General features: G+C 42.7%; 1 protein-coding gene across 4 annotated transcripts in view; it reads left to right on the plus strand.

The window, feature by feature from the left end:
• daam1a (dishevelled associated activator of morphogenesis 1a) overlaps positions 1–13,881 on the plus strand; it is a 44,228-nt gene that overhangs the window by 23,090 nt on the left and 7,257 nt on the right. For 3 of the 4 annotated variants that reach the window (XM_035532803.1, XM_035532801.1, XM_035532802.1), the window contains 14 exons: positions 2,562–2,651; positions 5,556–5,627; positions 6,094–6,188; positions 6,903–7,236; positions 7,367–7,477; positions 7,592–7,695; positions 7,802–7,868; positions 7,953–8,070; positions 8,507–8,657; positions 9,336–9,394; positions 9,623–9,810; positions 11,396–11,665; positions 11,823–11,930; positions 13,388–13,485. In XM_035532803.1, the coding sequence (XP_035388696.1) occupies positions 2,562–2,651; positions 5,556–5,627; positions 6,094–6,188; positions 6,903–7,236; positions 7,367–7,477; positions 7,592–7,695; positions 7,802–7,868; positions 7,953–8,070; positions 8,507–8,657; positions 9,336–9,394; positions 9,623–9,810; positions 11,396–11,665; positions 11,823–11,930; positions 13,388–13,485 (1,865 nt within the window). The remainder of the gene's footprint in view (positions 1–2,561; positions 2,652–5,555; positions 5,628–6,093; positions 6,189–6,902; positions 7,237–7,366; positions 7,478–7,591; positions 7,696–7,801; positions 7,869–7,952; positions 8,071–8,506; positions 8,658–9,335; positions 9,395–9,622; positions 9,811–11,395; positions 11,666–11,822; positions 11,931–13,387; positions 13,486–13,881) is intronic. The other variant, XM_035532804.1, reaches the window with a different exon arrangement.

Here is a 13,881-nt window from a genome sequence, read left to right on the forward strand (position 1 = left end):
AATATATTTAGATTCATAAAGTATCATTCCTCTATTATCTTTAATAGATATAGTAACATTAGATTCAGTTCTGCCCTTAGCCAGGTGAGCTAGTGGTCTTTCTTGTTAGATTTTTTTGAATCAGCTATCAGTGTTTTGCATCGAACATAGCAATCTCTGCCTTCTGTGTAAAAAGATTGTCAAAGGCTGAACGAGCTGCATCCATTTTCTTTAGTGCAGACATAGAGGAGGGGCTTTTGAATCGTTCCTCTCTAGGTCCAAAATCTGACACTCAAGCTCCAGCTGGTTCTTTAGCATCTCTTTTTCTATCTGAAATGTAAGATATAATAACATCTCTGACACAGGCGTTAGAGCTCTCCCACAGCATTGCTGCTATTACATCAGGGGTATCGTTAACAGAGAGAAAAAAAATTCCATTGCTCTTCTAACATCAAAAATATGGGATTACTGAGCATGGAAGTGTTCAGTCGGCAGTAATGAGACATTGAATTGTGGGAGGTGGGTGAAGAGTTGAGGGGGTGTGCATAATATAGCCATGGTGTCTGATCACTCAATGGTTAGCTCAGAATTAATCGGACATTTTTAACCCTATCCAGCAGGTTTCTAGTAGAAAAGAAGTAAACAATTCTTGAGAATGAGCCATGTGGTCTGGAAAGGAAGTAAGTCTTTCTCCTTGTGATTCAGCATTTTCCAGGTGTCATAAAAGTCGAGGTCATTACATAGTTCCCTAACCCTCTCTGCCATTTCGCATAACTTAATTACCGATCCAACTCTGGGTATAGGCAGTAATTAAAATCTCCACCCATCATAATTTGGGGATGATGTTTCAAGAGAGAGATTGGCAAACAATTTATGGTAAAAGGTAGCTCACAAATCAGGAGAATGGATGCACTCCATAGTCTTTCACCATACAGATAATCAGAGATCAAGACACAGCTGCAGTCGTTGTACTTTTATATATTTATCAAGTTTAAACGAGAGTTTCTTGTGAAGTAAGAGTGCCAGCCACTCTGTGGCTTCTCGAATTGTGTAGAATAAAAAACCTAGCTCAGCCAATCCCTTTTAATTTAAGATGCTCGAAGTCAGACAAATGCATCTCTTGTATTATTACAGCATGCACCTTTTTCTTTTTTTTTTAACCATGAAAGAATGTTGTCTCTTAATTAAATGGGTAAAGCCCTTCCCATTTCATGTAACAATTGATAACTTTCCATTAAGAGAATTTAGAAAACTCACAAAAATCAGAATGTTAACTCCAGTTATCCATCTTAACGTAATTATGAACTGAGGAAACGGCTACCTGAAAATGCTTTGGTATCTTATTGCCTTCTCCTGCTTTGTGGGCATCAATTATTTTCATTTTCCGAGTGCTAGGCAACTGCTTAGAAGAGACCATGACAGCTGGGCGTTTGGATGAGGTTTGAGTAGTCAGTGTATATATAAAACTTTGAGATTTAATTAAAGTCTGAGAACTTGGTAAACATTATCTGAGGTCAAGTTTGTAGTGTCCAAACCTTTGGATGGTGCTCTTGTTGTTGTTCTTTTTTCACTGTCAAACTAAAAATAATGCTCTCTTTAATCTTTACATTTATTACTTTTGAAGATCGTTTTTTCTACTCAACTATTTGTAGAACCAGAAAACTTGACCAGGAAGGCCCAAATTTTTGAATACCTCTGTATTAAGGGCCTCCAGTGGTGTGGAGAATCACACAGTGACATGGGTTGTTTGCTTCTTGGATGTGGACAAAATCGAAGACTCTGGTCTTTCTAGAGCAAACTGTGAGAGAGCCTGAGAGAGAGAGCCAGAGATAAAAACCGCTAAAAGTCTGACAGAAAAAATGAGAGGCACAGAGGGTGAGTGCTTTGGGAGGCGGGGCTATGTGAGTTACTGCGAGAACGGGACAGGAAAGCGGGGTCGTGGACCCAGAGAGCATCTCTCTCTGACCTGACATGCTCCAGATCGTCCGGGGCATCTGTCTGTGATGTGCTCTCTCTGGAATGCCCGTTCGCGAATGCATGTGCTGATGACTTTGACCGTTTTATTTCCGTCCACATTTCTTCTCCTTCAGCACGTCCTTCCCCATTGTCTCCCCCCCCCCCCCCGCTCAGCCAAGAACACGACCAGACAATGAACAGACCCTCTGTAATCGGGACTCCTGTAAGAAGTTGATAAGCTTGGACTGAAACATCTGCTACAGGATTGCATTATCACAAGTGTGACTGAGTTCACAAGAGAATGAGGGTACTAATCAAAGGTTTTCATTACTGGGCATTTGGCAGTTGTGAGAATTTTTACCATGTTCCCTGTTGACTTAGGAAATGCGAAATTTCAGTTCAGAATGCTGGTCCACATTCATACATCACTTCTACAATGGGGATGTGAGGCCTTTATAATGACTTGGAGTCTCAGTACCTAGTGAAGTTTTTGTTGTTGTTTGCACTATTTTATGGACCTTTTGGCCATTTCAGAAAGGTGACACCCTTGCTCAGAGTAGAATTTGGGGCAGGCATACTCATATCTCACCTGTTGATGATGAATAATGTTTTTTTTTTCTTCTTAGGATGAGCTGGACCTCACAGAGAAATACAGGGAAGCCATGTTTGCTCTTCCTGCTGAGAAGAAATGGCAGATCTACTGCAGCAAAAAGAAGGTAAGGCATGCTGCTTCCAACCCGTTAGCTAAGGTAGTGTGTGCTTGTCGGTGTGTGTGTTTCTGCTTTGTCGCTGTTGGGTAAAGTGATCACGTGATGCTTTACCGTATATACAGATCATACTCTGGGAGCTATTAGAAATATTTTCATAGCGGTTGAAGCAAATGAGCTGATTAGACATCTGGAAACAAGATTAATTCGCAAGAGGGAGAGTGAATGAGAATGAAGGGGAATATAAAGGGGGTGATGGAGAAAAGACTGAGAAAGAGGGAGACGGAGGGAAGAGGGAAGCAAGACAAAATTATGAGGTGTGTCTGAAAAGGGGGCTGAGGCATCAAGGGAGTTACCCCCTCATGGGGGCCAGATAAAATATACAGCCCTCCCAAGTCATATCTGTCCCAAGCCCCATAAATGAACACACCTCTGCTTCAGTGAGCTAAGAGAGGCCTTCCCCGAAATGGGGACACATCTGACTGGCTGCATACTTGACCAGCTCCGTCTTTTGCTTACGTGCACCACCTCTTCACTCGATGCTACCCTGTCTTCATTCAAACCCCCTCAAGAGACAATCAGCTTGCATTTTAGGTTTCACAGGGTACTTACCCTATGCATGTCTATGAATATATGAAACGTTGATGTCCATGCGCTTGCATGGATGAAGGCGTCCCCGCTGAAATTCATATGAGTTTATGCACTGATCTAGTGAGCGACTAATATATTAAAGGTGTTTTGGTTGGGAAGTTCTTAGAGCTTGTGTCTAGAAGGTAATGCCTTCTTCTGGTTCCAAGCACAACATGGGCTGTGACTGGAAGCAGGCTGTCTGTGGGTTCTGCCCATTTCGCTGCATCTGTTAGCAATCTCAAGGATGTAGGGGAAGACGAGACTCTTCTGGGACCTCAGGTTCACGCTTTGCTCGCCCTCACTGAGAATGGAGATTAATAGAATTATAACTGGCAGACCCTTCTTTACTCCAGCTAAGAAATCAGGTGCAGTGCATGCTGCTGTTTTCATCCCTAGGGGACAGATTAGTGTTTAACAGGGCTGTCCCGTCAGAACTGAAAATCCTGTAGGGTTGAGGTAGTGCAGCAGTACCTTCCCCGTGCAATAGTTTAGCAGTTTGATGCCTGCAAGTTTGATGCCTCCAATGTTTAAATCTGAAGCCACAGAGAGTTTAAAACCTCAGGACACTGAGAAGAAAAGTGGGGAAAAAAAGTAAAGCTATGATTGGAGAGAGAGTGAGTATATGGCCAGTTGCACTCCTAGGAGTTCTTTATAGTTTTAATATAGACCAGGGGTGCATATGCCTGGTCTTGGAGATGTACTCCCCTTCTGTCCCGAGTTTAGTCTCAACCATAATTTAATGTACCTGCATCAGCTAACCATGGCCTAAAGGAGCATCTGTGTGTCATAGCCCAGCATGCTGCATTAATGGTGAAACTTAAGTCCATGCAAACTGTCCATAAGTGGGGCTAGATCAAGATGTAGCAATAGGTTCTGTCCAGGATGGGGCTGGACCAAGATGTAGCAGAATGTTCTGTCCAGCAGTGGGGTTAGACCAAGCTGCAGCAGTAGGTTCTGAGAACTACTTCAGTTTGCAGTCTTGATTTCCTTCCTTCTGTCTGTCTGTCTCTCTCTCTCTCTTTCTGCCAACCTCATCCTCTTGCTTATGCAGCAAATTGTCATCCATTGCCTGGCTGAACCATCATCTTTCCATTGCGAAGTTACTTATATTTCTTAGTTGCAGTATATGTACTCAAGACCTGACTCTTGCTCTCCTGAGTGCTGTGCCTTCCCAAGTCTGTTAAAATCACTTTAAACCTCTACAAGCTGCACCTGCAGGGTCTGGACCCAGTGGTCGTTCCCCCTTCCTCCCCAATGAGGGTCTGCAGATGTAGGGGTGTGTGATCCTAGGGGCCTGAACACTGGGAGAACACAACTGCTTGGAGATGGATGGTCCAGGGTCCAAATGAATGTTTGGAATGCCATTTTTTCATGCCTCGTTAATCAGAACTCCCTCCTACCCCTCCTGCCGTCAGAGCAGCCAGAACTTAGCCAAGCCCCTACACTCCATAATAATTCAGATAAATGGTGTAATTGCAGAGCATGGCTGTAAAACAATAGGGTTACTTGTTAAAGAGATTCCTGGAAGCTTGTGGTGAAGTCAGTTGCTGTGGTGTTCATTAAAGGTTATACCCAGACACCTCTTCAGTCCCCAGCCCCCAGAGCTAAACAGTCTGGCTCTGAATAAAGTAACAGATGTATATTATAGACATCAAACATACACTATGGCATTGTGTCTTAACCCTGGTCTATAAAGAATCCTTTATGTTTGTACTGTATCAGTAAGATTTTAGAGTTTTAATGCATTGCCAGGGTTAGGGTCTAACGCAAGCTCAAGAGTTCTGTGACTCCATTCCATTTGTTTGAACTTCAGTGTCGATCTTTTCTGAGGGTTAAAATCAAACACACGAGCACACTTATGTCATCCACATGTTCTCTCTCTCAAATTTACCCACATGTGTATTCACACTCTCAGTCAGAAGGATCATGTTTCTTCCACACTGACAGTATGGAGTTGGATGCAATTCTGTGGGAATCCCAACTGTTGGATGGGCTGGGTTGTCGACCTCTGTGAGGTTAAGGGAATGGAGAGTAGTGTCCCTGGGAGTATCCATGTGGCAAGGTGCTATATAAATACTAGACTATTATTATAATTATAACTGTAAGTAACTGTTTAATACAGCACATGTTTCCTGTATTGGCTATGAATTAGTTTTAGCACTGTTGTGCATTCACCAGGGGTGGTGGTGGCGGCGGTGGTGGTGTTTTGGTGTTTGTTTTTGAAGAAATAAACACAGCAGGGATTGTGTCAGTGCTAAGCTGCTTTGTCTTGTTAATGAACAGGAACAGGAGGAGCATAAAGGAGCAACACACTGGCCAGAATTCTACATAGACCAGATCAGCTCCATGGCAGCTGTAAGTGGCCTCCACGTGAGCAAAACCCAAGAGCTGGTCGCATTATTGAACCAGCACGGACATGAGTGAAGGGAATGCTGTAGTGCAGTTTATCATGAATGCTTGCCTTATTATACTACTGTATGTTCCTATCCTTGATAATGGGTTTATTGGTCACATCCTGCATACATTTTAAAATTTTCTTTGGTCATGATTCATTTGACCTTTTGATGTTTTTTCCAGTTTAAGTGTGGTATTCATTGATGAACAGCCATAAAAGCTTTTATGGGGAATTTATTTGTTTATCTGTGTTTCTCTGAGTCAAAGCAAGGGGTCTGTAATTCAGGCTATAATTCGGGCCGTAGGGTGTGGGTGTGAGAGCCACACTGTTGATTCCCCTGGACTGATGATGATGATGATGATGATGATGATTGTTTCGTGTGTATGATGGCAGGGCTAAATAATCTGCTGCATTAATCATGTTCAGAGAACAACAGTGCTTGCCATGGAGAAAGAAGATGAAGAGGAGAGAAACAAAATGATCGAGGGTTTGAAGACAGCCTTACGGACGCAGCCTATGAGGTTAAGCTCTACACACACATTCTCCCCCCCCCCACACACACACACACACTGCAAACCACACAGGACATTTCAGTGTAAGCCTTCCCTTGTGTCACTTTTCTAATTAGGTTTAGAAAAACTTTTCTAAATTATGCTTCATATTAAGTTTGTGTAATGTACACAGAGAGCTGGTTAATTAAAATATGTTGAGGGCTGTGTGGAACTTCTCTTCCCGGCTTGCTGAGTTACTGATACAGAGACCTCTGAGCTTGTCCCAGGACATTAGCCATCAAACGCAGGGTCTATGCTGGTCACTCATCTGGTCAACACTATACACCTACCTGCGAAGATGTAGCATCAGTTAGCCTTCCCTGATGAAGCACAGCAGTGTAAACACAAGGATCATTTAGCATTCTGTACTAACTAGGTTGAGAGCATTTCTTGGAGCCTTGACCCATTTCTAACTGAAGAAGTCAAGGCAAGTGACTTCAGACATGTATTCCGAACTCTGTTCTGACTTTGTTTTACCAGGGTAAATGCAGATGGGCTGTGTATTAGACGTGTTTTATTTCAGCCATGATAAAATTGTTTTTGTAATGTTTACACTATTCATGACTACTCATGATTTTTAAATCCTGTTCACTACAGTAATGAATACAAAAAAACAACAAAAAAACAGCATTAATATTTTCCCATTCGAGTGAGTCCTAGTTAACCCTCGTCCCATCCATGCAGTTTCGTGACGCGCTTCATAGACTTGGACGGCCTGACGTGCTTGCTGAACTTCCTGCGGAAGATGGACTACGAGACGACGGAGTCGCAGATCCACACGTCGGTCATCGGGTGCATCAAGGCGCTGATGAACAACTCGCAGGGGCGCTCCCACGTGCTCACCCACCCGCAGAGCATAAACACCATTGCCCAGAGCCTGGCCACCGACAACATCAAGACCAAGGTGGCCGTGCTGGAGATCCTAGGGGCAGTGTGCTTAGTGCCTGGGGGGCACCGCAAGGTCCTGCAGGCCATGCTGCACTACCAAAAGTTCGCCAGTGAGAGAACACGGTTCCAGGTAGGGGCAGCCAAGCTGTATCCATCAGTGTGTTGAGCCTGTTTGAATCTGGGGTGTACAATTATAGAGAATGTATGCTGCATTGCTGTTGATGGGGATCCTTAATTACACCTTTTATCTCTTGCTGTAGAATCTTCTAAATGATCTGGACAGAAGCACAGGGAGATACAAAGATGAGGTGAATCTTAAGACGGCTATAATGTCCTTCATCAATGCTGTCCTCAGCCAGGGTGCGGGAGTGGTAAGTCTGGATCTGCAGAATTATGAGCTCTTATGCATTCTGCACAGTACATAGTAGTACTGTAGCTAATATCTATACATATTAAATTTGTTTACCTTAATTTTTCATATGCAGACCAGTCTAGATTTCAGAATTCATTTGCGGTACGAGTTCTTGATGTTGGGCATCCAGCCTGTGATAGACAAGTTACGGACCCATGAAAATGCCACACTGGACCGGTGAGCGCAGGATTTACTGCTGAGATTTGTGCTGCTCAAATGTCTTGGTCTTGGTTATCTCCACTTACACTTACATATGCCATCCTTGCCCCCCCCTCCCCCCAAGGCATTTGGAGTACTTTGAAATGAAGCGAAATGAAGATGAATTAGCCCTGGCCAAGCATTTTGAAAATGTAAGTTTTGAAGGGTTTCGTTTTTTTTTGTTTCCTGCTGCAGGTCTGATCTACTGCTGGTATTAATTTCTCTGTCCTGTTCAGGTACACGTAGAAACTAAAAGTGCCACTCAGATGTTTGAGCTCATTCGTAAGAGGATCAACCACACTGAGGCCTTCCCACACTTTATGTCCATCTTGCAGCACTGTCTCCATATGCCTTGTGAGTAAAGTATCTGTAGGAACCCTGCTCTTTTCCCTGCAGGAACACTAACTGTGGCGGTAGATTCAATCGCAGATAATATATACTTCTACTCCATTACTTATATTTAAAAGCTTTCGGCCATAAGGTATATGTGCTGTGTAGAGATGTATGGCTGAGTGATGGATAATATTGTGTTATATGATATAGGGCAAGATATTTAGCTTGTCTATGGATGGATATGTTGGAGGAGACAAGATATTGGCTAAACAGTAGTGGCACATTTAAAAAGAAAAGCTTTTGAGATTTAACCAGAAGCAAGAGTTCAAGAACAAGAATTTATGATGAACACCTTAGTAGTCTCAGAAGAGTATTGATATGTATTTTCCTGTGGTAATGCTGCAGTCTGGTGGAGAGGACGGATGGCATTGTTAGTGTGCTACGTTGGTTGATGGAGGTTTGTGTGCAGATAAGCGGAGTGGGAACACTGTGCAGTACTGGCTCCTGCTGGATCGAATCGTCCAGCAGATCATCCTGCAAAATGACAAGGGTGAAGACCCCGATGTAGCCCCCTTGGAGAACTTCAACGTGAGAAACGTGGTGCGATTGTAAGTGGCTCGTGGGGTTCGAGGGTGTTTCAGATGGTCGCATGGGCATGATCGAACGCCTAATGAGATCTGTGTAAATTTGATTTAAACTGCATATTTAAGTCTAACTCTGAATTTGACTAGCTGGTTTAATTCTGAAATCTTTACTTTTCAGAGCGAGTTGTGGCCACATATATGTTTTTGCTGTAGCCACACACGCTCTGTGCTGCCCCAACACTGCATTTATTTTCAGAGTAATGTGAACTTCCTCTCTGTCCAGCAACTCTTTGCTTAATAAATCAGACCATTGTTTGAGCAATTTTGTTGCCAGGGATTTTTGTAATCTGTGCAAATGTAATCCAGAACCCATAATTCAGAATGGCATGTCTTTGGGTTGCTTTGTGGGGGCAAGCCCTTCTCGATCTTTCCACAGGTCTGAATATTAGCAGGGGAGCCCCACATGAGACATGGGTCTCAACAAGGCACTTGCATAAATCATTATTAAAAAAACAACTATGACCTAAAAACCTGGTTAGGAAGCTTGGTGTCCTCCTCTAGGTTAGCATTGTTTATCTTATGCAAAATCTGCTTATCCTGAAACTGATTAGAGAGTCTGCATTGTGGAAGGGCAGTAGTGGTTACTGTGCCCATGTCTTCAGACTCTTTTCTCTCTCTCTCTCCTCTGGGTAACTTTTATAGGCTGGTCAATGAGAATGAAGTCAAACAATGGAAAGAACAAGCAGAGAAGATGAGAAAGGGTATGTCACCTCCCTGCCAACTTCACTTCAGAGCAATGTGTATGGTCCTGACATCTGACTACCCACTAGCGATCACCATCAGCCATTTTGATGTTGCCATGTGCACACACACAAGACCTTGAATGGGTTTGAGTTTGCCCGCGCAAAACCGGGGCCATTAGGAACCTCTCCGCCCTTTGTCCCTGTGGGCCAATTCAGGCAGCCACTGTTTTGTCTCTTGCTGTGCAGAACACAACGAGCTGCAGCAGAAGGTGGAGAAGAAGGAGCGCGAATGTGAGGCAAAGGCTCAAGAGAAGGAGGAGATGATGCAGACGCTGAATAAGATGAAAGAGAAGCTGGAGAAGGAGACCAACGAGCACAAGCTCGTCAAGCAGCAAGTGGCCGACCTCACCCTGCAGCTCCATGAGCTGAGCACTGTACGAGCGCCCCTCACACCCAAAACACTCACCCCACCCCATGGCAGATCCGCCTACCCTCCAGCACTGGGCTGAGTTTAAATTGCAGACTAAATGAGACACGTGCCAGTTTAATTAAAGATAAACCTGGATTTGAAAACTTAAACCAGACCCGACAAGTCTAATAAACTTAAATGTTTTTGTTTTTCTAGGCCAAACTTTCCATCTCCTAATCAGTCTTTGCTGCAGGTCAGTCAGTTATGGGTGTTTAACTCATACCTGAGATGATGCATAAGTTTAATAAACAAATGGTACCTCAGACCTGGATCTCACTTATACATGTGATATTAGAGCTTCAGGTCTATCTGGACAGATAAAAACCACACCAGCTGTCAAGAGTCATCATCAATTCCAAAGACATATAGCCTGTCTACTGTCTCCTGCAGGGTTTGGCAGTTTATTTCGAGCTCCGTGCCCATTCCAGATTGTTTTCCAGATGTGAACAGCTCTGCGTGCTAAACAGTATTCCTGGTCATCGACACGTGCTTGATGAGAAGTGCTCTTGCTACATAGACCCGATCTTTGTGTTGAATAAATCCGATTGAGACTGTTCAGTCTTGCTAGAACATGTAAACATCTGCTTTAGTTTGTTTAGCTGCCATATTAAACTAGTGGTGAAGTAGAATATTAAAGCACTAGAGACCATTCTAGCGTTACCTGCAGCAATGCCAAAATAGCCTACTCTCTTGTGTTGGCATTTGGGTACGAATCTGTCTGTGCTTAAGCTATAACCTTACAGTGGTATCACAAAAGAAGGAAAGAAAACAACCAAAATTGAAGCGAGCTAAGTGGCAAACACTGGACCTCAGGTCTGAGAATGTTTTCATACTTTGTCTTTAACAAACGTATGAAATTATAGTTGGTTCAACCATGCCACAGATGCAGCAAATGTTTGGAAGTTTACCAAATTGTCATAAATGACCCACATAAACAGCAGTGGTTGTACCAGGGTGTGCGTTCATGACATCTGTGAATTGTTTTATCCCCCAAGTGATTGATTGTAAGAAATTGCCTTTGTTCCTCGCCAGATTTGCCATTGAGTGTCATTCATAGAAATGCTGTCTAAAGCTAAAACATGCAACGTCCTTGCTTTCATAGATCAAGAAATGAAAACAGATCACTGTCAGCACGTCAGTCATGGAATGAAGAGCAGGCACAGTCAAGTTTAGTTTTTACATTCAGTTAATGAAATGCAATCAATTAATATATATATTACACACACACTTTGAGGAACAGCTATACACAATTTGTACAAGAGGTGGTAACCACAGGTAAATTTTGCTTATGCCTAAGAATAAATTCGAAATACAAAGAATAGTAGTGACTGTGGAGAGGACTCTTAAATTACTCGTAAATATGATATGAGCGGTCCTTGCGTGAGGTCCATTGTTCTTTATGTTTTTAGCAATCCCAGGAAGAATGGCCATATGCCAACAGTGCACGTATGCTGGAGATGATCTAGTGAAATCAAAGTCTGCTGCTTTTGAGTTATCTATATCCTTTTTATTTTTTTTATTTTTTTTTTTATTTAATATATATATAACAGAGGTCAAAGGAGGTTCCAGGAAGTCCTCCTGCTGGCCCGGGGGCCCCAGGTGGGCCCCTACCTCCACCTCCACCTCCAGCTGGCATTCCCCCACCTCCTCCACCTCCGGGTGGGCTTCCACCACCTCCACCACCCCCTCCTGGTGGCCCCCCGCCTCCACCTGGTCTGATTGGGATCCCAGCTCCCCCTGGAGGCCCTGGGATGAAGAAAAAGAACATTCCACAGCCTTCGAACCCACTCAAGTCCTTCAACTGGGCCAAACTCAGTGAGGTAAATCAGCATTGTTCACTGACACTACACAAGAATTCTCTGTTAATTCACTGGGGTCCCCTATCAAACATTTGAACTTTTCTGGCATGAATTCTGGCAAAGAAAAGTCACAGCTGAAATATCATGTGCTGTATCACAAAAACTCTCTTCCACACAGAATAAGCTACAAGGGACTGTGTGGATGGATCTAGATGACAGTAAGGTGTTCAAATCCCTGGACCTGGAGGACATTGAGAGAACCTTTTCAGCCTATCAAAGACAGCAGGTATGATTGACTTGACCTTAAAGTAACGCTCTACTAATATATTTCAGTTTCCAGTGAAGAGGATGGTGGGTGTGACACTTGACTTATTCTGCACTCCCCCCAAATCCCCCCCCCCCCCCCTCTGTATTTTTGTTCCTCTGTTTCTCTCTCATAAATGCAAACACTGCACTTGGTGATCAGGTGCTCTGGTCTTGTGGCTACTGGGCTCCACTTCAATATAGCGCTTTTATCTTCCTACTAACATTTGCATTTTCCTGCTTTACCTGTACTCTGGGACTTTCTTCTGTCCAGTAACATTATACAGGTGTAGTTGTTTTATATAATGTGACTTGCCTGGGTTAAACATGGGCACTCGCTCTATGTAAAATGCATGTATTGGTGCACTGTTCTCTGCTGCTTTTCTGGGCCTTACTGTTTTTCAATGTCCTGTTTCCTTGGTATTCAACTTTGTTTCTGTTTGTCAACACTGCTGTACCGCCTCGCTTTGTTGTTACTTGACGAATATGACATATGACCACAGATAGGTGTTTGTGCTTCAACATGGTATGATTACGCTATGTGATCCATTTGCATGTCATTTCTAAATAACTTCACTAATATACAGCAACATTCATTATGATCATTTCAACATATTTCTGTATTTAATTAGCCAAGTCTCTTCCTTGCTGTCCACTTCACGAAGTTTAGTGATAATTAAGTTTCTCTTCTTTCCATAAAACTCGATTGGGCTCAGAGAAACAGCCAAACATGGTGTTCTACTTTGTTTGATTCCCAGATGTTCATACTAGCATTCCTACTTTACCTGTCCTCTAGGGCTTTCTTCTACTGTTCATTGCCAGGCTTTACATTGGGATGATGGTTTTATAATCATGTGTCGCTGACGAGGTGAACTCAGGTTTATGGCCACCATGTGTCATTTGAACTGCTCTTTAGTAGTCATGATGTGCAAATATTTATTGGTGAGGTAATATGAAATGACAGATGTACATTAGGCTTAGTACATCACACACACACCTGTTAGATGAGCATAACCTGGTGACATGGGCAATATGGAAAAACACCATTAAAAGAGTTGCAGATACATTATTTAGTACTTATCCTGATATTGTTTCCAAGGCTATCTAAATAAGGATCCAATTAACTGTTCAGCAGTGTCCCATTTGAGATGGGGTTGGGCAAGATCACCTTTACAGTGTTCTATCACAGTGTTTTTCCACAATTTGGAAATGTCATAGGAATAAAGTAGACATGCTGTGGAATTTGGGTTAAATCAATGTCCTACTCAAATATTTTTAGATTTAGTACTATTACAGTACTACTTTAGTACTACTACTGACCAGTTATGATTTCAGTTTATAGTCTGTTCTTTGTCATTTTGTGTCCAGATGCTGCTCCTCTTTGATTTTGTAGTTTGTAGGCGAGTTGTTAGTTGTCATTTATCCTACATTGTGTTGTAGAAAGAGTCTGAAGATGACACCATGACCATGAAGAAGGTGAAAGAGCTGTCTGTGATCGATGGTCGCCGAGCACAGAACTGCAACATTCTCCTCTCACGGTGAGTTGGTTCCTTGCTGTTTCTCCACTGTTCCCCATCTCTCTCTGCAGTCTCTGTTCTTTGTGAGGTGTTTTTATTTTCACACATATGCTCTGTCTTCTTGGAGGTTATCGTTGGGCATACTTCAGTGTGTTGAAAGCTACTTTAATAGAATTATTTTTGAATGTCATACGTTTCCATAGCAGTGGCCATAAACAGAGGTGTGGTCGTTTTTTGTTTTTTTTTTATTGTTTTTTTATTTATTATTATTGTACACCTGTGAACAAAACCTGCATTTCAGACAGAAACATTTATCCAAGGGCACATTTAATGTCCTAACCTTTCATTTTGAAATAGACAGAAAAATGACTCTTTTACATGGATAATGACATAAGATTATTGTAAAGGACTGTTTTG

Source organism: Electrophorus electricus, chromosome 13, assembly GCF_013358815.1.
Source record: "Electrophorus electricus isolate fEleEle1 chromosome 13, fEleEle1.pri, whole genome shotgun sequence".
NCBI classification, from domain to species: Eukaryota; Metazoa; Chordata; class Actinopteri; order Gymnotiformes; family Gymnotidae; genus Electrophorus; species Electrophorus electricus.